The 23484-nt window shown below is 36.8% G+C and overlaps 1 protein-coding gene across 4 annotated transcripts in view; it reads right to left on the bottom strand.

Annotated features, from left to right (window-relative positions):
• Window positions 1–202: 202 nt before the first annotated feature.
• Window positions 203–23484, bottom strand: part of TMEM144 (transmembrane protein 144) — a 49499-nt gene continuing 26217 nt past the window's right edge. The window contains exons 7-12 of one of the 4 annotated variants that reach the window (XM_027567224.1): window positions 21661–21737; window positions 19523–19641; window positions 16580–16699; window positions 14081–14247; window positions 9168–9221; window positions 203–3781 (exon numbers count right to left, since the gene is read on the bottom strand). In XM_027567224.1, the coding sequence (XP_027423025.1) occupies window positions 3698–3781; window positions 9168–9221; window positions 14081–14247; window positions 16580–16699; window positions 19523–19641; window positions 21661–21737 (621 nt within the window). In that variant the 3' untranslated portion in view covers window positions 203–3697. The remainder of the gene's footprint in view (window positions 3782–9167; window positions 9222–14080; window positions 14248–16579; window positions 16700–19522; window positions 19642–21660; window positions 21738–23484) is intronic. The other 3 variants (XM_027567226.1, XM_027567225.1, XM_027567227.1) reach the window with 3 other exon arrangements.

Raw genomic sequence — 23484 nt, 5'->3', positions numbered from 1 at the left:
AGAATCACCAAGAGCACTTGTAAAAAGTGCACATTCATACTTTGCAGCCCCAGAGATAGTAATCCATTAGGCCATTGTAGGAAACCCAAGAGTATGCATTTTTTTTCAACATGCAGAAAATGGAAGTGATCTGGTTTAAGCAGCTTAATGTTTTGCAGCTCCTCAAAAGAGAACATTAAAGAATGGGAATGGACTCAAAGAGTAGCTAAGAAGTCTTTTTAATTACACTGTTAATTTAAAACAGTGAATTTCTGGAGCAGGATACATCACACACTAAATATAATAATTCCAAATGTTAGTCATTTTTGCTTTTGTTGTTATTTTGAATACACACATATGCTTTCTTCCACTAGGGAAAATAATTGAGAATGAATTATAATTGAGATCAAGAAAAATTGTTCAAAAATGGCTAGAACATGAAAGAAATCAGATTCGAAGGGTACATTATATATGATCCCATTTATATGAAATTTTAGAATAGGCAAAAAGCAATCTAGAATGACAGAAAACAGATCATTCGTGGCCTGGAGCATAACGTTAGCTCCAAAGAGGCAGAAGGGAACTTTTGGGGTTGCTGGAAATGTTCTGTGTGTAGTGTGTAGTGGTGCTTATATGGGTGTGTATTTGCTAAAGCTCAAATAGCACTGGTCACTTAAAATGGGAGAATTTTATTGGATGCAAATTATACCTCATTAAAGTTAATAAACAGACTGAAAGATATTTGTGTGTATGTGTGTGTGTGTGTGTATGTGTGTGTATGTGTTTTTAATGAGGCCAAATTTCTGAAACAAGTATGTTTGGTAGCTCACAGGATCTCAAGCAGGACCATGGAACTAGGCTTAGATCCTACTGCACGGAGGCCATGAAAGTGAGTTTCTGGCATCCACCTTTAGGAGGTGGGATTCCCAAGCTGGAAATTTTCCCAACTGTCTTGATTTTTGCTGCTTTTATTTGTGTGTACCTGTGTGTATGCATTCTTGTTTTGAAGTTTTAACCAACACCAAAAAGGATAAAGATGAAAGTAACATTCCTCCACACTCTCTTTGCCTAGTTTTAATTACTTCAACATTTAGACATATGCTTCTGAACTATTTTGCTGTTGATTCTTTAACACATATTAACGAACACATAGATAATTCATTGCCATAAAAAGTAGAGTATTACAGGTAATGCTCAAGGTTACCTTGATCCAGTGTTGCCATTTTAATCTCATTTATCCTCATTAAAAGCAAACCTTATGAGTTTGGCATACATGTTTTTCTAACATGTTGCATACATATGAATTTATAGAAAATATACATATTACTTTGATTTTTACAGTTTTTTAAAAATGGTATCGCAATACCGTGTACATGGTTCTACAACTCATCTTTTTACTGAGTGTGTTTTTCAGAAGCTCTCCCAATATTGATACACACACGGCTAAGACGTAGCAACTCTATCAGTACAAATAAATGGGTATAACAGGACTAAAAGAAGATTTGGTAGTTCAGAGGAAATGCTATATTATTCATTCTTTAACACCTGTTAGGGAATTTTAGTAATCAGGCATTTTTGTTGTGATAGTAGAAAAGTCTTACTCAGGATGCCAGTCTCACTGGGAATAAGTGCTGCCTCTCTGCACAAAGAGACAGAAAGCAAAGACAAAGTTAATGCAAACACAAGAATCTGACCATACTAAGCCCCAGACTTCAAAAGACATGGGCGTTAACTTCCTAAGGCAAGCAAAGAAAGTGGAGATCTACAATTGCCCATTTAGACTAGTCTCTACCTAAAAAGGTGCTGGCTTGGTAAACAGTTTGAAAAAGCTTCTTTTCTCTAACTTTTACTAACACTACTCTCACTAACGCTATAGGCACTGCCTGATAGCAGAGACTATACAGTGGTAATGGGATTTTTTTTTTCCTTTCATTTTTCCTCTGCAACTGCTTTACTTCACATTTAAAATTTTGCATACAAATTTGCAACCTCAACTAAAAAGTAATTCAATGCCATTAATATAAAAAAATTAAATATATTTAAATGAGAAAAATAGTTTTGCTTCATATCAATTTATTCAAAGCTATCAGTATAGTTAGTGACATTTCAGGTTAAAATTAAATGAGATTTTGGAAGATGTTAATCAAATATTTATTTATATTTGCAATTCAACAATTAAGCAGTGTCATTTTTAAATTGTACTCATAGACAGGTATAAGTAGTTGTTTGGGTTGTGGGGGAGTGGTAAGGGAAGCGGTTCTTACAATGTATTCTCTGATCTACAGACACAGGCTTTTTCCCTCAAACAAGATGTAATAATAATAGCTGAGAATTATACAATGTTTTCCAAGTGCCAGACAATGATGAAAATATAGATTTTCACTAATTTGGACTTCCTGGTAACCATGTGAGATGGATACTAGCAAGAGCCCCAGTTCACAGATGAGGAATCTGACTAGAACATTTATCCAAAGTCACACAATTAAGATGAAGTAGAGGTGAGATTTAAACCCACACAGATCGGCTAGGGAGTCACATACATTTTGCCCCTCCAAGTAGCAAAGTAATGTGATATCATCAAGTGGGAGTGGGTGAAACTTTTACTGCACTATTCCAGTTTTTTTTTATACTATTATTTTAAGAGTTTGGGAACCATTGTAATAAACACTGTAATAGCCGTTCCATTTCAGTTTTCTTAAAGACAATTATCATGTTGTGATTTTCTTTGACCTAGTGTAAACTACCATTTAAAAATTAAAGAAAACCACTGGTTAGAAGAGAGGTTTTAGAAAAAATATATTTCAGAAAAAAATTAAATTGTACATCTAATGGAGTGTATTGGTTCCTTAAAATTCTCACTGTGATAAGCTACAACCCTGCTTCAGCAATTCTAGAATTTCTCCACAAGTTAGAGTACATACATATATGGGTGTATATTCATGGGTATGTAATAAGCTAGAATCTTGCTTCAGCAATTCTAGATTTTACCCCCAATTTATAGTAGAACATTCATATATGCATGTGTATTTACGGGTGTATACTTGTAAACATACGTATATGTGTTACACATATATTCTCAACAGTGGGAAGTTTTTGCTCTCTAAGGATGGATTTTATCTGGAGATATCAAAGGCATTTTGAGCTAACTGGGTGGGTGATTGAGAATCGGGCAACATTAATTTGAAGTAAAAATAAGTCTGGGCTGAAAATAATGAAATGGCTTTTTTAACATTCACTTGCCAACTCTGACATTTATTTTTTCTCACAAAGGCTCCAGATATCTTTGGATCCTAATTCCGTCATAATATAAGTCTTCTTCCTGCTCCATCCCCCACATTTTTATGCCTGTCTTCATGAATGAGGCTCATATTTTGGAAATGTGGACACATACAAAATTTTTTACATACGAATGCCACACTGTTTGCTAGGTTATATACCAGTAAACACATATTGTGGTCAAAGCAGCATCTTCAGATACAATGAGGTCAAGTCCTACTTTCATAAACAGTTCATTAGAAGAACTTCTCATTTTTACGCTTGACTGAAAGCTGGTTTTCCTTCAGTGTCACATTTGTGGGAAAGAAAATCATTTACCCTAATCCAGGACAGATGAAGATCCACTTGCTGTGTGAGCATGAACTCTATTTTCAGCACAATCTCTTGTGTCCAGGAGAGAAGTGTTCTCAAGTACCGCTGCCATCTGCTGGCCTTGTGGTTGTCAAATTTTAGAAAAAGCTGTGCATAAGGCTCCAGTCAAGATGATGCAAAATGCAAGCATCATCAGCAGGTAGTTTTTTCGACCCTGAGTAATAAAAAGAATAACTGTCATTAAGAAGACCTGAATCAAATGTATAAAAAGCACAAACTCTCAAGATTTCTGTGGACCTTACTAACCATCTGGTCTACCTCCTGTATGCTTTTCCATTATCCCTCTGTATGAATCTTCCAGGTTCTCAGGTCCTCTGTCATTACCCATTCAATAAATACATGTGCACTCCTACTATCCATCCACATGTTCTGGGATTAAAATGGTAAGCAAAATGTGCCCCTATTCAGTGACTCGTGTAATGTGGGAGATGGGAATGAGTAACACGCAAACAGCAGTGGCTATTGTAAGTGCATCACAAGAAAATCTTAAGGAGGCAGATCTAGAGTTGAGTTGAGCTCCTAAGTATCAGTGAATTGGGGGAAGAGGAGGGCAGCAAAATCTCAAATACAGATTTTGAGTAGAAGGAATGTGTGTGCAAAGCTCTGTTGTAAGAGAAACATGGTACTTTCCAGGGACTGAAAGAAGGTCTGAGAGGGTGCAGCAGTGAATTAAGTGTGGCTTGATGAGGCTGGAGGCTATGCATATGCCTGAGCAGGAGGTATCTTAGAGGCCATGTTATACTTTGGATTTACTTTTCAAGCAGTGGGAAGACATGAGAGGAACAGGCAGAGCCAAGTATATTGAAAAGACAGGCTTGCATTTTGTAAAGCCCACACTTTCGCAGATGATGAACAGATTAGAGGGGGCCAGAGTGGATGCAAGGGGACCAGTGAGGAGGTGACAGCAGTCCTCCTGGGAAGAGAGGATGAAGTGCAGATGGAGAGACAGAGACCAAGCTAAAGGGCAAGGGAGAAATAGAAACAAAGATGACTCCCCCAGCTACATGTGGGTGCACTGGTCTTAAAGATGGAACCACGGAGGATGCCAGCCAATCTTTATATGAATAAACATACCACTCTGTGTTCAGTAGAATACTGTATTTCTCACAAGTTCCATCTCTAAGAGTTCAGATAGATCGATTCTAATTTCTCTCCCACAAGATAAACCCTCAGACACAGGAAAATAAATGTGCTATATCCCTGAAGCATTTTTTTCCTTGGTCAATATTTTAGCTCCTCTGACCATCCTTCATAGGGAACAATTTGAAGCTCCCACATAGTCCTGGCTGTTCTCCTCTGAATGATTGCCAGGCTAAACAGTCTATATGATTGGGTTTAAATGTAGACCCAATACTCTGAGGCAAGTGGAACAAGATCTCAATTACACTGAGATCTCCTGGTAGTCAAATCATATGATACTATTATCAGCTTTTAGTAAAACTAATGACAATTAATATATAACCAAAATGTCAAAAATGTATATCCCCATTTTTCATGTGAATAAAGAATTGGGTTAGAGTAGGTGATTCTGCATCTATCTGATGACCAGAGTGGTCTTTTTAAGTTGGATTTGGCTGGCTTAATTGATTCACTGCCAGCACAAACTCTGCAAAAGTCACTCTGGTATAAGTTCCACAAGTGAAAGACAGCATAAAACCTTGCCAAGCACAGGGCAGCTAATTTACTCACACTCACATACAACACACAGAGACACATAAACACACACACACTCCTGAAGGCTTTAAGGTTTCCTGACAACTTTTTCTTAAAGGCTGCAGCCTTTGCCTAGATACCAGTATTGGTGCAGAGCAGGCACTCAATAAATATTTGTTCAAAGAGTCAATACACTCAATTTCCAAATGTGCTGTGTGAATTAAACAACTGATGAGATCATTGACATAAAGAAAAACAATATATGGGGTCTCAATTACCAGCACTTTACAACCAAATTATGTGAATATGTTGTAAGCTCTATGTTTTATTGTCTTTGGAGACAGTAGAACAATGTTCTCAGGGACTAAAATTTTTTTCCCTTTTAAGGTTAAGAATCTGAGCAAACTTCCTAGTCTCCTAGAGAAAAAGACCAATTATACTTGGGCAAAAGCAATAGTTTTACTTTGTCAAAGGTGAATGCTAACTCTTAGAAAGAGCACGCTAACAATCTCCCCAAAGCAAAAAGTGTTTAATGTGGATTTCTGAGACAGCTAGTAAAATGACAAATCATCTCATTCTTTATCTGGAAGTCACTATTGACTTGTAAATTGTTACCACAGTTCCCTGCATTGGGATTACTGTGGACATTCTGACTAAAGTGTGTTGCTAAAAATATACTGGCGGTCTAGCTTAAAATAGCTAAATATGAGATTCTAAAACAAATTTTCCAAAGAGGAACAGATATTAGATATAAAAGAATGTCACAAGGGCAAAGCGTCCAACCAAAGCACTAATGGCATTGAAATGAAATAAAATCTTTAAACTCTTCCACACAGTGCTCGGATCTCCGATTAAGTCCTCACTGCTGTAGGTTGTGGACTTTTAAATGTGTGTCTTCCAGGACTGCTTCAAGACATAGCTGACAGGACCTACAAGTCACAAACGTGAAACGTTTTGCTGATAAGGACCTACTCTACAGCATGGGGAACTCCACTCAATACGCAATGACCCATATGAGAAAAGAATCTAAAACAGGGCCAATATATGTAGATGTATAACTGATTTAATTTGCTGCACAGCAGAAACTAATAGAACGTCATAAATCAACTATACCTTAATAAAAACTTTTTAAAAAATTGCTTTTTTTTCCCCTCTAGGGTTTTGTTTTTAAGAAAAATAATTTAAAAAATTCAAATAGGATGTTGGTTTCAGTGTCTAGTTAAACTCTTAAACTCATTGGCATATAAAGTGTTTAAAACTGTCCTTTAGGTCATCTGGCAAGAGGCCGTTAGGCATTTGCTTTGAATGATAAGTACACTGGACACTCCTTAAGTTCTGCTTGTAGACAGATTTGTAAGGTGTTTTAACTAGAGTTAAAAGGTCAACAAAACTCATTGAGCTTTCAGCTGTAGCCCTCCAGGCTCCTCTGTCCATGGGATTTCCCAGGCAAGAATACTGGAATGGGTTGCCATTTCCTTCTCCAGGGGATCTTCCCAACACAGAGATTGAACCCATGTCTCCTGCTTGGCAGGCAGATTCTTTAGGACTGAGCTATCAGGGAAGCCCAAAAGGTCAACAAAATTTGCTGTGCTTTCAGCTTTGCCTTCCCTCTCTTTATTTGGATACATACTTGGCCAAACTCAAGCACTTGCTTGCACATCTATAGATGGAACACCCTGGGATTTTATTGGAATTACACTGATGGTGAATGGAGATGCTGTCCAATAACAACAGGGAGCTGTTCTATCAGGGATATGGTGAGTTGCTCATTTGTTATGACAATCTTTGATGTTCTGTAGTAAGCTTCTGGAGTATAGGAAATTATTTCTTAAATTCAGCACATTTCTTGCAATTTTCTTACATTTTTATCATTTTTGTTGGTATGAATAGCATTTATTTTTTTTCTTTTTAATTGGTTCTTGATGGCATATTGGAAAGTTACTAATTTAATATTTATATTTCAGTGCCTTACAAAGTGATCTTATTGGTTCTCCAGATTTTCAGCTGATTTTTTTTAAATTTAAAGAAGAGAATATTATATGCAAACAATATTTTTCCTTATTTTTCTCATGTCTTAATTTTATCTTAGCCCATTGGCTATGATCTCCAGAAAATACTGAGTAACAGCAATGATGGAAAGATCTTTGACTTATAGAGAACTCATATTTTTTCAGTTCTATTGAGATATAATTGACAGAGAATGCTTATGTTTCACTTTAGTTATGTATTTACATAGTTTTTGATAGACATCTTATATCAGCTAAACTTCCTCTTATACCCTATTCCTCCTATTGTTAAAGGTTGTTCTCTCAATTAAAAACTGGTTTTTAATTTTAGTAAATACTTATTGAATATATACTATTACACAGTTTCTTTTCTATCTAAAAAGAGTACAATAAATTACATTATACATAATATGATCCATTACTGCATTCCTGAATTAAACCCTACTTGGTCATGTTTTATCATTTTTAAAAGCCCCTCCTCTAACTGGTCTGAGCTTTTTTTCCAGGTATCTTAAAAAGTCATTTTGTCTTTTATGTGTCTCTTTAAAAGACTCTCAAGAATTAACAGTAGGCCCAATGGTTAGGTATTCTCTTGCTCAAGTAAGTTCCTCTATCTAGGGAAGAAGATTTTAATTCAGTACTGTTATACTGTAAAATAATTTTTACATGCTTCATAATAAATCTATTCTTAGTTTATGTTTATTTATACATACAGTTGTAAATAGGCTTGTGATTTTCTAAGGTTTCAGCATGTTATGCTGAATAATATCCAGTTCTTAAATAGGATTCATTATCCTTCATGAAGCAGATGAAATATTTGTGAAGAGATTTAGAGTGTGCTTTGGCATAAAATTATTTTTTTTTGTGGAAAGCAATCCTAACTAAAATAAGTAAAAAACATATTCAAAAGAATAACATCTATAAATGTTTTAAGTTGTCTTGTAAATTTAAAAACACAGCAATCAAGATTGTGATCCAAATATCTTCTAAACAAATTTATTACTTCTTTAACCTGAAAATCTTACTTGTATTAACATCTTATGACTTTCTAAGTCAACACATTTCATTTGAAATGAATGAAATGATGTTTTAAACCTAAAACTGAGTAATCATTTTAAGAATTTTCCAAGGACATGTTCACTTTATGGCTCCCAGAGGTTAGCAACATCAGATCTTCTTAAAGAGAGGAATTATTTGCTTCTTGTTAAGGCAAAAAATATTATATCCATAATGCCTTGACAGTGTCTCTAATTTATATTGTTTTCAGTAAAAACTACTACAAAATACCATTCACACAGCCTCAACTGAAGGCTTTTGCCACAAATAAAGGTAAAGGGGAAAAAATCTTAAAAACAATGTTTAATGAAAACACACACACACACACATCCTAGAACTACTTTTAAGTCACCATCATTTACACTTGAGAGGGTGTTCTCCTATAAAGATGCTGGTTGGATGTGGAGGACTTTGGAAAGCATGAGATTCAACAACAACAAAAAATCTATTCTCAAATTCCATCTGCCTCAAGGATGTTTTAATTTGGGGGGTAAAAATTTTCATCTTGTTTATCTAACATTTTTCACTAGATAAAATTTCTATCTATCTGATTTTATTGGATGATTTAACCAAAATCTCTTAAGGGAAAATAAAGTCAACTAAAGCATTTTTCCTCTAAGGTTGGGGTGGAGAAAAACATACCCATAATAATTATCATATGGTTAGTATTTTCTTTTCTAATTAGAGATGATAACACTTTGAATATCTGACCTGTCAAATTCATTCACGTGTTTTCTGCCCTGGGCTTTGGTGTTGCAGTTTTCAGAAATAACACATACTATTAAATATGTTTCTTGACTGGATCTGCACCTTTTGTGTACATACCTGTATTTCCTTAAACATGAAGACACCCCACATTGTAGCTATAAATCCTGGACCCTTAAATTAAAAAAAAAATTTATTAAATTGGCTATTTTTCTGTAACTGTACTCTATACAAATACAGTAAGTTGGAGAGCTGACCTGACACTTATCAAATAAATTTTGATTTTAAATCAATATAATAACATTGTCAGGAAAAACTATTCATAATCTCAATTCAAACTCAACATTAAATTAAACTAAGCAGCATTAGGAGAAAAATGAAGACTTTTTCCCTTTTTTTCTTTATGGTTTTCATTTTTAGTTTTTTGATGGTGATAGAATATTGTGTGCCATAGAATGTTTTTCTTCAATGTGATTTATAACAAAATATTTTCATAAGCAAATAGATAATCTTTTTCACTAGTTCCTCAAGATACTAGAAATGGGCTTAATAGGAACAAGTGTATGAATAAACATAACTTCCTTTAGCATGAGATAATTTCAAAACTGAAGAAATTCTAATATGTTATTTTGGACTTGAAATATAGCATGTACTTTAAAGTTTTCCTTAACTGGAGAAGGAAATGGCAATCCACCCCAGTATTCTTGCCTGGAGAATTCCATGGACACAGGAGCCTGGGCAGGTACAGTCCATGGGTTTGCAAAAGAGTAGGACACGACTCAGCAATTAACACTTCAACTGATATTACTGGACAGTAATCAGCTATATCTCACATTTCACTCTAATGAATGCTAAAGACAGTATTATGGCAAGATGGAAAAATCATGATGGAAAAATAAACAGTGGGTTAGTGAGCAGGAAAAAAAGACAGGAATGAAATAATATAGGACAAAAGAGAAGAAATGAGATGGAAAAAAGATTTGCAATTTGAAAATTTTAAGTTCTTAAAGCATTTATTATTATTATTATTATTGTTTTTTTTTGCTGAGAAAGGAAAACATTGTAACTTAGATCAATTGCTGTCTTTGTGAAAAAGATGTATCAGCATTCTGATGATTCCTTTTCAAGTCCTGCACAAACTCTGGAAGAGTTCCAAATAAACAATCCCAGCCTGTTTCCCTGTTTCCCAGTTGTACATGACTGGATCAGCAGAGCTGGACTCCACTCCTGACGGGTAAGCCAAGCAATGGGAACACATTACTTTCTGTTTATCAGGTTCCAGGAAAGTCAAGATCCAAAGAGCCAGAGAAATAGGTCAAAGGAACTGTCTTCCACCAATGATGTATGGTCTTAAGCCTCAAAAATCCAAACCAAACAAGAAACACCTGGGCCCTTTAGCAATTCCACACTGACTTTGGGCAGGATGGGAGGAAACAATAGCACAGGGCACAAAATATTAATGTTATCATGCCAATCGCACTTTATCCTCTTCAATCTGGAAACTCGTTTCCCTTTCAGAGTACGTGGGCGAAGACTATACCAAGAGGTACCGTTGACCTATGCAGGTTTTTGGCTGATGATTTTTTAAATATGAGTTTGGACGTGGCTTAAGGGTTATTGCAAGGAGCAATGTAGTGCTTTGCTAGAAGTAATCCAAGCAGAAGTCAATGTGCCTGGCTCAGTTCAGGCAAAGGAGATCCGAGTAAGGCTGTTGTTCAGTCCCTAAGTCACATCCGAATCTTTGCGAGTAGGGAGGGCATCTTAAACAAAAGAGACAACTGTTTTGGCATTGGGATCATGCATTTTTCTGTTGTAAATTAACACAAATTACTGAAACTCCAGTACTTTGGCCACCTCATACCAAGAGTTGACTCATTGGAAAAGACTGATGCTGGGAGGGATTGGGGGAAAGAGGAGAAGGGGACGACAGAGAATGAGATGGCAGGATGGCATCACGGACTCGATGGACGTGAGTCTGAGTGAACTCTGGGAGTTGGTGATGGACAGGGAGGCCTGGCGTGCTGCGATTCATGAGGTCGCAAAGAGTCGGACACTACTGAGAGACTGAACTGAACTGACACATTTATAAATTGACTTTTGAAAAGAAGGTGAGCTGGAGCCATCTGGAGAGGCTGACCCTTCTGGAGAAGCTGAGTTGGCTGTTAAGCTCCTTGAGGAAGACTGGAAAGAGAGCCCTTTGTCCTGCTACATGGGCTTTTCTTCTTTCTTCACCTTTTTGCTTTTTAATTGAATATTTGCCAAGGAAAAGCAAATAATGCTTTCAAGGAACTCCTGGTTTAGTCACCAATGGATTCTAACAGTGGAAATACATGTCCTTGGGAGGAAAAGTATGCTGCTGGGATGTGAAAAATGTACTCTTGATGAAACAAGATTAGCCAGATCCATACTTCTTAAAGCTGGGTGGTGGGTATGGTTGAAATTTTCCATCAAAAAGTTAAACTTAAAGCAAATCTAGCTCTATGATGAAAATAAAGAAGAAAGTAAGATCCTGGAGGTTATGGCTGACCTTTTTCTTCATGCGGATAAGGCCATCTTTGAACTGAATAATGACAATGAAATCAAGCAAGAGTCCAGTAGCAGTAAAGATCTAGGCCCTCACCTCCCAGAGATACCTGTCCCTTCCAGGAGACAATCCTCAGGCACCAGAGGAAGCCACACCAGGGGGGTGAGTTGCCTGCTTCCATCACAGTGGTCAAGAGTCATCCTTCTGACAGGTCAGTCTCCAGATGCCACAGAGACCACTCCCACCGGCCCTCCACCCACGCCCACCTGCCTCAGCAATGTATTTGCATTGCATTTGGCTGTCATGTCTTGCCCTAAGTCTTCACTGTAATTTAACACAAGAAAGAATAGTAGGAAAATCATATCTATCTACTATAAATTTTTTGTGAAGAATATTATTATTATTGTTCCATGTCTCCTATACAGGACCCACAGGATAAATTCTATTAAGAATTCAGTATTTTTAAAAGAGCCAAAAAAAAATTAGTGTTAGAAAATAGTCTTTTCTGAGGAAATAATGTTACCAGTCAAAAAGAATTAACTATCTCACTGTCTCACCCACTTCTGCAAGCACAAAGCAAAACAATGTGTAAAAAAAAAAATGCTTAATCACATGACTGTTTACCCTCTGTGTGACTTGTGTGACTTAATTGTATCTGTGTGTTTTACAGAAAGTTGCCTCAAACTCATTTTGAAGAATCCACATTTGTTCAAGAAGATAGCTTGATTGAATGACAAAATCACTGTCATATGACCAAGTTTAAGTTTGACGTGATTAATGACTTACCTATTTCAATACATGTCATTCTTCCTTATATAGTGGGATACGACTGTCATGCAACATTTGCATCCCTAGTCGAGGTGCATACCACATTGTATACTTTACTCTACAAATTTAGTTTAAATTTGTTTAATTTCATTTAGTTTTAAGTATTTCACTGATAAGTTTTACATCCCATTGCCCATTACTATTTTTCCTGTTATATTGGTCAATTCTTGCACTACATATCTTTGAAAAAATGAAAACAAACACTTTTTGGGGAAAAATTCAGGTTTTTACCATTCCAATGATGAGGACTTAAACTATTCCTTATAATCTGCTCAATTTTGATAACATTTTCCCTCAGTACAGATTAAGAATGTCAAAATGTGAGTCCTTTAAGTTAAAAAAACCCCAAACCTTTATCATGTGAATTTAATTGTACACTAAAGCTATTTTATGAACACAGTAGAACTGTCAAAAATATGCTATTTGAAACCCAGATTCCTATTAAAATTGAAGGATGTTTCAAACTTTTATGTAGTTGTATTTTAGACTAGACAATGTATTTTAAAAATTCAGTTTTGTATGCTTGCACAGGTGTGTGGCTAAAATGTTTCAGGCAAATTTTATTTGTGATTATGATTTAGGAAGCAGGGGAGGCAGGTAATCAACTGAACAATCTAAGATACCAAGAGTAGAAATAAGAGCAATTAATTCGTGTGTAGGCATGTCAGTCCTGGCACCATAAGGAACCTAAAACATTTTAAATTGGATTTTATACTGAAGGCAGAAAGCAGTCCTGTGTACAGTAAACTCTATACTAAGAAGCTTTGAGATGTCCATGTGGCTGTGTCCCTTCAGATGATGCTCTTAGCTACTGTCTCAACTTTCTCATCTGCAAATCGGGGACAATCCTATCAATACTAGTCCTATCTACATCAAAAGAAACATTTTTGTTTTTCTGTTACCTGACTATGTGCTACCTGTCTGGCACTCAAAAATACCAGATGAAGCAAATTACATTATGAATGCATGAGAAATGGCACCATCAAGAGACAGTACTTTGCTTCAGCACTTTCTGAAAACCTTCTTTAAAACACTGACACACACTATGAAGAGGGGCTAAAGTACTCTCTGTCTCACAAGGATGCCATGAGATTCAAGTGTGACAATATACACAAAAGCATTTTTATATCTATAAACTAATACATAGAGATAAACATTGTTATCAGTCAGATTCCCAGGTGACTCAGTGGTAAAGAATCTGCCTGCCAATGCATGAGACACAAGAGAAGTGGGTTTGGTCCCTGGGTCAAGAAGATCCCTTGGAGGAGGAAATGCAAACCACTCCAGTATTCTTGCTGGGAAAATCCCATGGACAGAGGAGCCTGGTGGGCTACAGTCCATGGGGTCGCGGAGTCTGATACAACTGAGTCACTGAGCACACACATTCCTATTAATAGCAAATTACAATGTATCCCAAAAGAAATTAGGCAAAATGACCAAACAAAAACTGCAAAGGCATCAAAGATGAACAGACTTGTTAAAATGAAGTTAGCAACATTCCCTTAGCAATCAAGGACAAGAGACTACAGGGGTCAGTTTATCCACATGCATCTGTTATGTTGACTGTACTCCTGAAAAATCAAACTCCATGACAGACTTCAGTGATTCACTAAGAAAGCTTCAGAAAAGTGTGATTTACATTTGGAAAACAAAAATTTGGAAATGCAATACAGCTACTTACGGCAGTGATGATTGGAAAACTGACCACAGCACTGAGAGAGCGGTTCGCTATGAACCAACAGCAGGTGGCGATCGCCCAGAGGACTCCGGACAGGAACCCTGAAACACAGACGCGTTCGCCAACCACATACCTCTCCAGAAAAGTCCACACTCCCGGCGGAACGACTACTAAAGTGAACACATCACACACTCCTATTAACACCGACAGCCAACATGGGTTTTTGAGTCATGTTTATGACCATTTGGAAAACAAATCATTTCTCTTTTTGTGACTGCACTAGGTGTAAGGATCACCTTTTACCTTATTGACATTAAATCAAGTACCCAAAGTAATAGGTGCAGTAAAGATTGGATAATGGAGTGGGACCCAGGGAAGGTACTGGGTCTGAATATTTTCTGAAAACACCATTTACTCTAAGCCATGTACGTCAAACTATGTGAAATTCAGAATGATGCTTAAATAAGGGGGGGGGGGTGTAACTTGGAATCTGAATAAAAATACCAGCTTAAAATGTTCAGGGTACTTTAGCTAGACATTCAGTAAATATTCTACCATTCTTCCAAAACTGTATAGTGGGGTAGTGGCACTCTTTGGCTTAAATGAATCAAGCACTCAAAAGTGAATCTCTGATATATGCTTTGTTTTGTTCTTTAAAAAATTTTTACTTGTGGACCTACATTCCATATTGAATTATAGTAAATTCTTAAGTGAGAAATTATATTTATATACAATGTATTTTTATAATTAACTTAAAGTATATTAATTTTAATCTTTAACGCATAATACATATTTAAATTGAATTGTATATAATTTTTATAATTTATGTATTTATAATTCTTATTATATATAATTTCTCATTGTATATATGTTGAGTATATATATATATATATATATATATATATGGGCTTATATGGGCTTCTCTGGTGGCTCAGATGGTAAAGAATCTGCCTGCAATGCAAGAGACATGGGTTTGATATATATACAATTATATATAACTTTCTTTGTATAATTTATATATTATTTATAATTCTTATTATATATAATTTCTCATTATATATGTGTGTATATACATACATATATGAGCATATATGGGCTTCCCTGATGGCTTCAGATGGTAAAGAATCTGCCTAAAATGAAGAAGATCCATGTTCTATATATATATATATATATATATACACATACATTACCATCAGTGCCTAATAGATTAAATTCAAAAGCATGTATATTTGACATAACTTTTTTACACTCTGAAATAATTTCTCCTAACTTTCTGGAAAAAAATACTTATTTTCCCTAGTGACAATATAAAAATATGTGAAATTCAGAATGATGCTTAGCTAAGGGGGAAAAAAATCTGGAATTTGAATAAAGATACTAGCTAAAAATTTCAGGATATTTTAGCTAGACATTCAGTAAGAATTCTACCATTTTTACATCTACACATTATACCATTACTATAATGTCTGAATTATAGTAAACATTCTGTACTATAAAATGGTGCAATGGTATAGTGGTATGCTGCTGCTGCTGCTAAGTCGCTTCAGTCGTGTCCGACTCTGTGCGACCCCACAGACGGCAGCCTACCAGGCTCCCCCGTCCCTGGGATTGGGTTGCCATTTCCTTCTCCAATGCATGAAAGTGAAAAGTGAAAGTGAAGTCGCTCAGTCATGTCCGACTCTTAGTGACCCCATGGACTGCAGCCTACCAGGCTCCTCCATCCATGGGATTTTCCAGGCAAGAGTACTGGAGTGGGGTGCCATTGCCTTCTCCAGTGTAATGGTATACTTTGGCTTAAATGAATCAGGCACTCAAAGCAAATCTCTGGCATATGCTTTATTTTGTTCTTTAAAAAATTTTACTTGTGAATCTATATTCCAAGTTGAATTATAGTAAACACCTAAATAAGTGAGAAATTATAATTCTTCATCATATATATATGTGTGTGTATGTATATATATATATATAAAACCAACAATGCCTAACTGATCAAATCCAAAGCATGTTCATTTGACATACCTTTTTTAAACTCTAAAATAATTTCTCCTAAATTTTTGGAGAAAATGCTTATTTTCCCAAGTGACTGCAGATTTGTATTTGTGGATACCTTTAAGAATAAAAGAGCCCCAGCACTCTGACTTTTAATGTGTATCCTTAGTGAGGAAGAAATACTAAAGTCTCATGCTTATCACACAAGGTATTTCAGCAGAGGAAACAATCTCAGATTCACTGGTCCAGTTCTGGGTTTAGCATTAATGACTTGGCATTTCAAATACAGTTTCATAGTTTTTAAGTCCTCCATATTTGGTGGTGAACTGAACCAGAGCAATTGAGGGAAGGAACACACAGACACAGACACACACAGACACACACAGACACACACACACACACACACACACACACAGAATGGCTTCATTTCCAGAAGACGAGTATTCAAGCTAAATTAATAGGGAATGATGCTTTCAAAGCGTAGGAAGATTTTTCTGTAGTAAAGATTCTTACCTGGCAAGACTGCTTCAGGATGTAGTTTAGGATTATTTTTCATGGCTACACAGTAGGCCAGAAAGTAGACTGTACTTGTGAGGAAGATGCCACTGAAGTGTGCAAAAACGTAGTCTAAATCTGGAAGTACAGATTATAAAAATCTCAAGCATATCATTTTAGTCATTTCAAATATATTCAGAGTTCTAAGAATAAAACAAGCTCACCAAAATTAACCTCAATTGTAAAGGAAGCATTCATTATATTTTATCATACTATTTTCCTGCATGCTATTTATAGAGAATTTTAATTAACATATTTAAAATATTAAGAAGTTGGTTACTATAATCAAATCTAAAAGGCTGGCTTTTATATTGTCTTGGAAAGCTAAGTAAGAAATGACAAACATTATGTGAATATAACATTAATATCTCATTTTTTAAGAATTAAGTATATTAAGTATTCAGACTTAATATTACTGATGGCTATAGAAACTAGCAAATCTCCAAGCAGACGGTATTTAGGGGGTAGTATGTAAAGAACTTTGGCAGAGCTGATTTTATAGGTTGCATTGATCAATCTGGAAACCAGTGTCCAGGTTGCAGCTATACAGAAGGATATTCAGGAAGTTATTCCAGGGGATTTAATTATTTGTTATAAAACTAATTACATGGGGAAGTTAATACACAGATGGTGGCCCAAATTCTGAGAAACCCAACTCCACTGAGGAAAGCAGATGGTCCTTTTCCATGGAGATGGGTATAGCAGGTTCTTGGCCGGGAAGGTCACTTTGGGCCCAGTATTTCAACTAAATCTAGAGGATGAGCAGCCATGCTTAGAGAGGAGAGCTTGAAAGTCAAAGGGCTTGTCTATTCTTCTGAGTCATATCATAACTCATCTGTCCCAAGACCATCACAAAAGGCAGCTTAATCTAACGATCAGAAACACAGACCACCTGGTGAGACTCCTGAATCCACCATTTGCTAACTTGGAGACTTAAGTAAATTAACTTATATCTCTCTGTTTCATCTTATTGTAAAACCATGATAATAATGGTACCCAAACAGTAAAGCTGCTATGAGGGCCAATCAAGTTATTATTGTAATTAGAAGAGTGCCCAAGATACAGTATATAGTGTTTACGTGATCATTAAATAAATGAAATAAAAACTATGCCCCCTTGAATGAGTTTTGAATGAATCAAAATAAAGTGTGTTTCTATTAGACTACATTTGAGTTGCCATAAAAAGATCCCTTAGACCTGATTGTACTATTTATGTGAAGAGATTGTTAAGGACATTGTTCATTATGCTCTAGAACCAAGAACAACTGTGCTTCTGAACAATCAGTTGTTTTTATCTTGTGTTTGCTGAATTCTGGGACTGATCTGATTTCCTTTGTGGCTGTAAGAATCTTGGAGCCAAATTTATGACTCATTACTAGCAAGTGTACAAGTGTGGTGCAGTTTTTAAGACTCGTTCATGGTTCCATTTTGCTTGGTCATTCATTTTCCCTTCCCTCTTAATTTTTCCTAAGTGATTCTATTTTTATTAGTTTTTATCCTTTAAAACAAAAAGAATAAAAATACAAAAAATATTTGCATAAAATCTTAAAAAACACAGAAGGTAATAAAAGTACTTTGGGAACTGTTTGTGGGGCTGAACATATAAGGGAAAAAACAAACCATGGTGTCTATTCAAAGTCAATCCATTCAATTAGAGTTCAGATCCCAGTTTTTCCATCCATCTGCCCCTCGTGACTTGCCCTCCAAACTTCTCCCTTATCTGAACACAGATGACATTCATTTTCCATGCCACTCAGGTAGAACCGACTTAACCATTATCTCCTTTTATCATCATAGATGTGAGCCACATTTCAATATAATCACAGGATCCTGAACTAGACCCTCTCATCTCCTTCTGAGCCTGTAGAAGGCTGTTGCACGCAGTGTGGAGGTGACGTCTGAAAGAGGAATTCTATCGCTAGAACCCGAGACAATTTGCAAGCATTACATTGGGTCTTTCAATGTACTACTTTGTGCTTGAAAAATAATATCCTAAGCAGGCTATATTTTGACCTTTACTTGATTTGAAAGCACTGTATGCTACACTTCAGTTCCTTTTTTAAAGAGGAAGAGAACACACATTTTCCCAGAGATCATCAAAATGGAAAATAACCTCCAAATCTTGCAGCAAATCCAGAAACCATATGTTAAAATCCGAGTAGCTGAAATGAATCTTGACTAAAATCGATTCCATTAGTATGTTGAAGATCATATGAAAATATTGAAATAGTCCTTTATTTCTTTTAGTTTCCAGGGCCCTTCTAATTCACCACTTACAATGACAAAGTAAGATCAAATCTGATGAAAGGAAATTTATACTTTAAGATGGGATGAGAAAGCTTAAGCATAAAATTCTGTCTGTGTCTGTCTGGGCTTTCTCCCTCTTCAACACAAAGTGTGCACCTGCATTTTACTTTAATCAGAGCTTCTCAAAGATGAGGGCACTTGCTTGACCATAAAGATCAATTTCTTTCTTTCTTCTCATGCTAGTGATGTATTAATAACTTCTTAAAAGAGTAACATTCTTTCCCAGCTCTGCAGGGGGTCATGGTGACTCGCTGTTCACTTTGTACTATGCTTCCCTAGATTATGTATCCTTGGTGAACTTTATGTGAAATGTCAGTATGTCATTTTGATGTACATCCTTTGTCTTAAAAGTGCCTTCAACTTTTAACAGGTGGAATTGTTCTCAGAGCTTCAGAGAGTGGGTCTCCCGGGTTATAATGTTCAGTTTGGCTCAGATAAAATTTCCTTTTTTTCCTTCTTAACTTGATTTTTCATTGTATTTCCATCAAGCAATCTATGTACCAATATCTACCACAGTCCGTTTCTTTTTATAGTCTAAAGTAGAAACACAGGTATTGAGTTCACTTATGAAGTAAAATGACTTTTTCCTCTCACCATTCTGGCTTGCCCCTGCATATATACTATCATTTCTTTTGCTGTGGTCCTTGATGTAAATGATGGGCACAAATGTAGATCCATAGAGAATTCCAGATATCACTGCGAGACTGCAGCCCCTTAAAAAACAAATACATTTCTATTCATCTTGGCCCAAAGCAATATTTCTGCCACACATAAATGGATTCATATCTAAAGCATGCTTCAAAATGTAAATCACAAGGCATCACGTAGCAATTACCCATCTATCTCAATCGGGGTGATGAGCAAAAGTCCCAGGAATGCCCTGCAGCATCCAGGTACCTTGCTGGGACACAGCTTCAGCCCTTCGCTATCTAACGGTGGAAGGACATGATTTACAGACACTGTAAAGGATTATTATTATAAATTGTCATTACATAGGTGAGAATATTGCCATCATCGTCTACAAGTGACATGAAAAAACAAGGCTCTCTAACTACATTAGGACTTCACTGGTGGCTTGGTGGTAAAGAATCTGCCTGCAGTGCAGGAGACTCAGGTTCGATCCCTGAGTGAGGAAGATCCCCTGTAGGAGGAAATGGCAACCCACTCCAGTATTCTTGCCAGGGAAATCCCATGGACAGAGGAGCCTGGAGAGTTACAGTCCATGGGGTCCCAAAAAGTTGGACCATCCTGGGTGACTTGTAGAATCTTAGTTCCCCAGACCAGGAATTGAACCTGGGTCCACAGCAGCAAAAGCGCCAAGTCTTAACCAATGGACTGCCAGGAAATTCCTTAATAAAATAATTTGAATATTTCAGATAAAACATTACTTTTGTAAAAAGAAAATGTTTTGCCTTAAGCAGTAGAATCATGTTGGACCTTCATACTTGGGCTATATCTGCATGAAGCAACAGTCTTCATTGACTTTGGTGGGAGATGATTAATATTTTAGAACAGTCCCTTTAGCTTAACATAAAGGAGAATGGCATGAAACAGGAAAGAGTTTTAGGCAAAAACCATTACTTTCTAAGCTTAAAAATAAATTCTTAAAGTCTATTTTAGTGGTGCTTTGAGGAATATGAGACTGTAGGTACTCACAAGACCAATAAGCTCTGTTCATGATGGAAACCTCTACATAATGGTAAAGACCATGAATCCTGGAGGAGGGTCCCAAACAGATCAGACTAATGGACTAGGCTCTCCAATGAGACAACTGAAAGAGTGCTTAACAAATATTCCCTTAATGAAGGTGATGCTTCGTGAAGAACGTTTTGTTGGAGAGATCTGTTTTATTTCAAAGCAAAAATAACATTTCTTTCTTCCAATGCCTATAGGTTAGTTCATTCTTTCATTCATTTAATTGATCCAAATATTTTTTGAGCATCTATTATGTGCCCCGCACTGCTGCTTTCCACTGTGAAGACAGTGTATATACTAACAGAGGACATGCTTTCTGTTCTTAAAGTATCACCACATAAAGTCTAAAACAGCCCTCAATTGAAAAATGCAAGCTACATACTACTACGTATTCATATTTCTTATATAAACATATAAAGGTTCATACATAAAACATATCATTCTCATATTTCTTTGCTAGCCCCCTAAACCCCTAAATATAGAAGCTATTGTTGAGCCTAAGTCTCTCACTCTTTACAGAGACAGCACAGGGGTGGGGACTAAGACCTACATGGACACAAAATATTCTACCATATTTGACAATAAATACCTCAGGATTATAAAACTCTTGATGCATGAGTGGAGGGATTCCTAGGGCACAGTGGTCATCTTGGCTAGAGATGTGGATTGCCTAATTCGACAGTGATTGCTGGGAGCATATTGGTTGCCACACTCTGTGGCCTGTACTTTTCCTTTACTTTGCTTTTTTTTTTTTAATCTTTCCTTTTTCTTTAGGCATGAAAGTCCTGCAAAATGAGATTGCTTCTGTGAGTGACTTATTGACTAGAAACACTGCAGGGGCTTAGGAATTCCTTGAAGCACTGAGACCAAGGCCCTCTGTGCTGTAAAATTCAGCAAGGGACCAGAAAGTCTACCATGAAGTTAGGAAGTCAAAGCTTGTGTTACCATTTCTATCTTGAGCTCAAATGGATACAACTCTACTCTGCTTATCCTTGCTGTAACCATATATGAAACAGAATAACAGAACCTCTTCTTACACTAAGTGGCTTTGTGCTGTGGAAAGTTTATCCACCCAGGAACAGTCAGGATCAGGATCTTGAGTTTTGTTAATCACCTAGTGAAAACATTGGCAAAAACCAAAAGAAAAACAGCAGTCAATTAATAGCCACACTGGTGACAAGATTTTCAGTGTTTTTCTCTTCTGTCTCAGATACACTTTAAAATAAAACCATGCCACCCTGCATTCTGATTCTGTGGGCATCACTAGACTCACATGTTTCCAATTCTGTTTCTGTTTTACTCAGAATGGTCTGGTCTCTTTTAAAATGTTTTTCACAGTTTAATAAATGGCTACTTTGATACACCTATCAAAACTAATGAGGTTATTAGTGCTTGCATTTTATTTGCAAGTTTTAATAATCTGTCAGAGGATGAGATGGCTGGATGGCATCACTGACTCGATGGACATAAGTTTGGGTAAACTCTGGGAGTTGGTGATGGACATGGAGATCTGGCGTGCTGTGACTCATGAGGTCTCAAAGAGTTGGACATGACTGAGCGACTGAACTGAACTGAACTGAATAATCTGTCAAGAAATTAGATCTTAAGACTCTTCTACTATGGAGTACTTAAGATCAACAGGCATATTTTTACCCAGATTTTTAAAAACTAAATTGGTTGCTTAAACATTTCCAGCCTTGTTTCAAGATTAGCTCATATTCTAACTTCGGAAAAATTCTGCCCAAGTTCATAATATTTCTATCAAAGTAATCATCTTTGTCTCTTAGCTGAGGTTTCCTTGATGCTATACTCCTAATAGTAAAAGATGAGATTAGAACTGAATTCTTTGTTATGTGCTAGGTCAAGCTTTCTTCTGACAACTATGCTTTCTTCTCCCATGAGGACCTCCGGATGTATGGCTGCATTACAATCAAGACTTTATGCAACTTTAATCTTAGTTGGCCTACTGCCAGCTTGATGGAAAACTCTAAGGCAATTAGACTCCTATGTAGCTTTCCCCAAGTTGCATTTATTTCCTCCCCTCCTCCACTGTTTGAAGGGAGGTTGGTTAGGAGGTATCTGGAACACTAAAGTAGACAGGGACACCAAACACCTTCCCCCCATCTCACTTCTCCATCCTCTCTAAAGAGTTCCCTGATTAGAGATGCCCGTGGATGAATACATCTCTTTCCTCTTACACCTAAGCTACTTACTATTTAACTTGACTCCCCTGGTGACTCAGATGGTAAAGAATCTGCCTGTAATGCAGGAGACCCAGGTTTGATCCCTGGGTTGGGAAGATCCCCTGGAGAAGGAAATGGCAACCCACTCCAGTATTCTTGCCTGGAGAATCCCATGGACAGAAGAGCCTGGTGGGGGCTACAGTCCACGTGGTCACAAAGAGTCAGACACGAGTGAGTGACTAACATACTTAATGTCAATTTAACTAAGGTTTCTGTCACCTTAGTTGAGAAGAGTTTTGATATGGGAAAGATAAAAGGGGGAAGAAAGATTAATTTTGATGTAAGGCTTAAAGGCTGTGCCTTCCAGGGGGGCATTGCCTGAATGTGGGGGTGGGATGCGGGATTGAGGCTAGCTTGCTAGCACTGGGCCCTGGCAGGTGGACAAGATACGTGACATAGGAGGACAGGAGTCTGTGCTCATGGCCATTGGGGTCCTGAAATCGCTCCTGTAAGGTGGAACTACTGGGACTGGTGCTGTGTGGGCTGTCTTGGAAAGACTGTCCCTGCTTAATCTAGGTTTGCTATGTTCAGACTCATTTAGCTTCTTTAAGGTCAAAACACAGACTCCTTACATAGTTCCTGTCTTCACCTTTGAGTGGAAGAGATAGGGCAGAAAAA

The sequence above is a fragment of the Bos indicus x Bos taurus genome, chromosome 17 (genome assembly GCF_003369695.1).
Source record: "Bos indicus x Bos taurus breed Angus x Brahman F1 hybrid chromosome 17, Bos_hybrid_MaternalHap_v2.0, whole genome shotgun sequence".
In the NCBI taxonomy this organism is placed as follows: Eukaryota; Metazoa; Chordata; class Mammalia; order Artiodactyla; family Bovidae; genus Bos; species Bos indicus x Bos taurus.
Note: the sequence above shows the minus strand (reverse complement) of the source record. Positions and strands in the feature narration are given on the sequence as shown.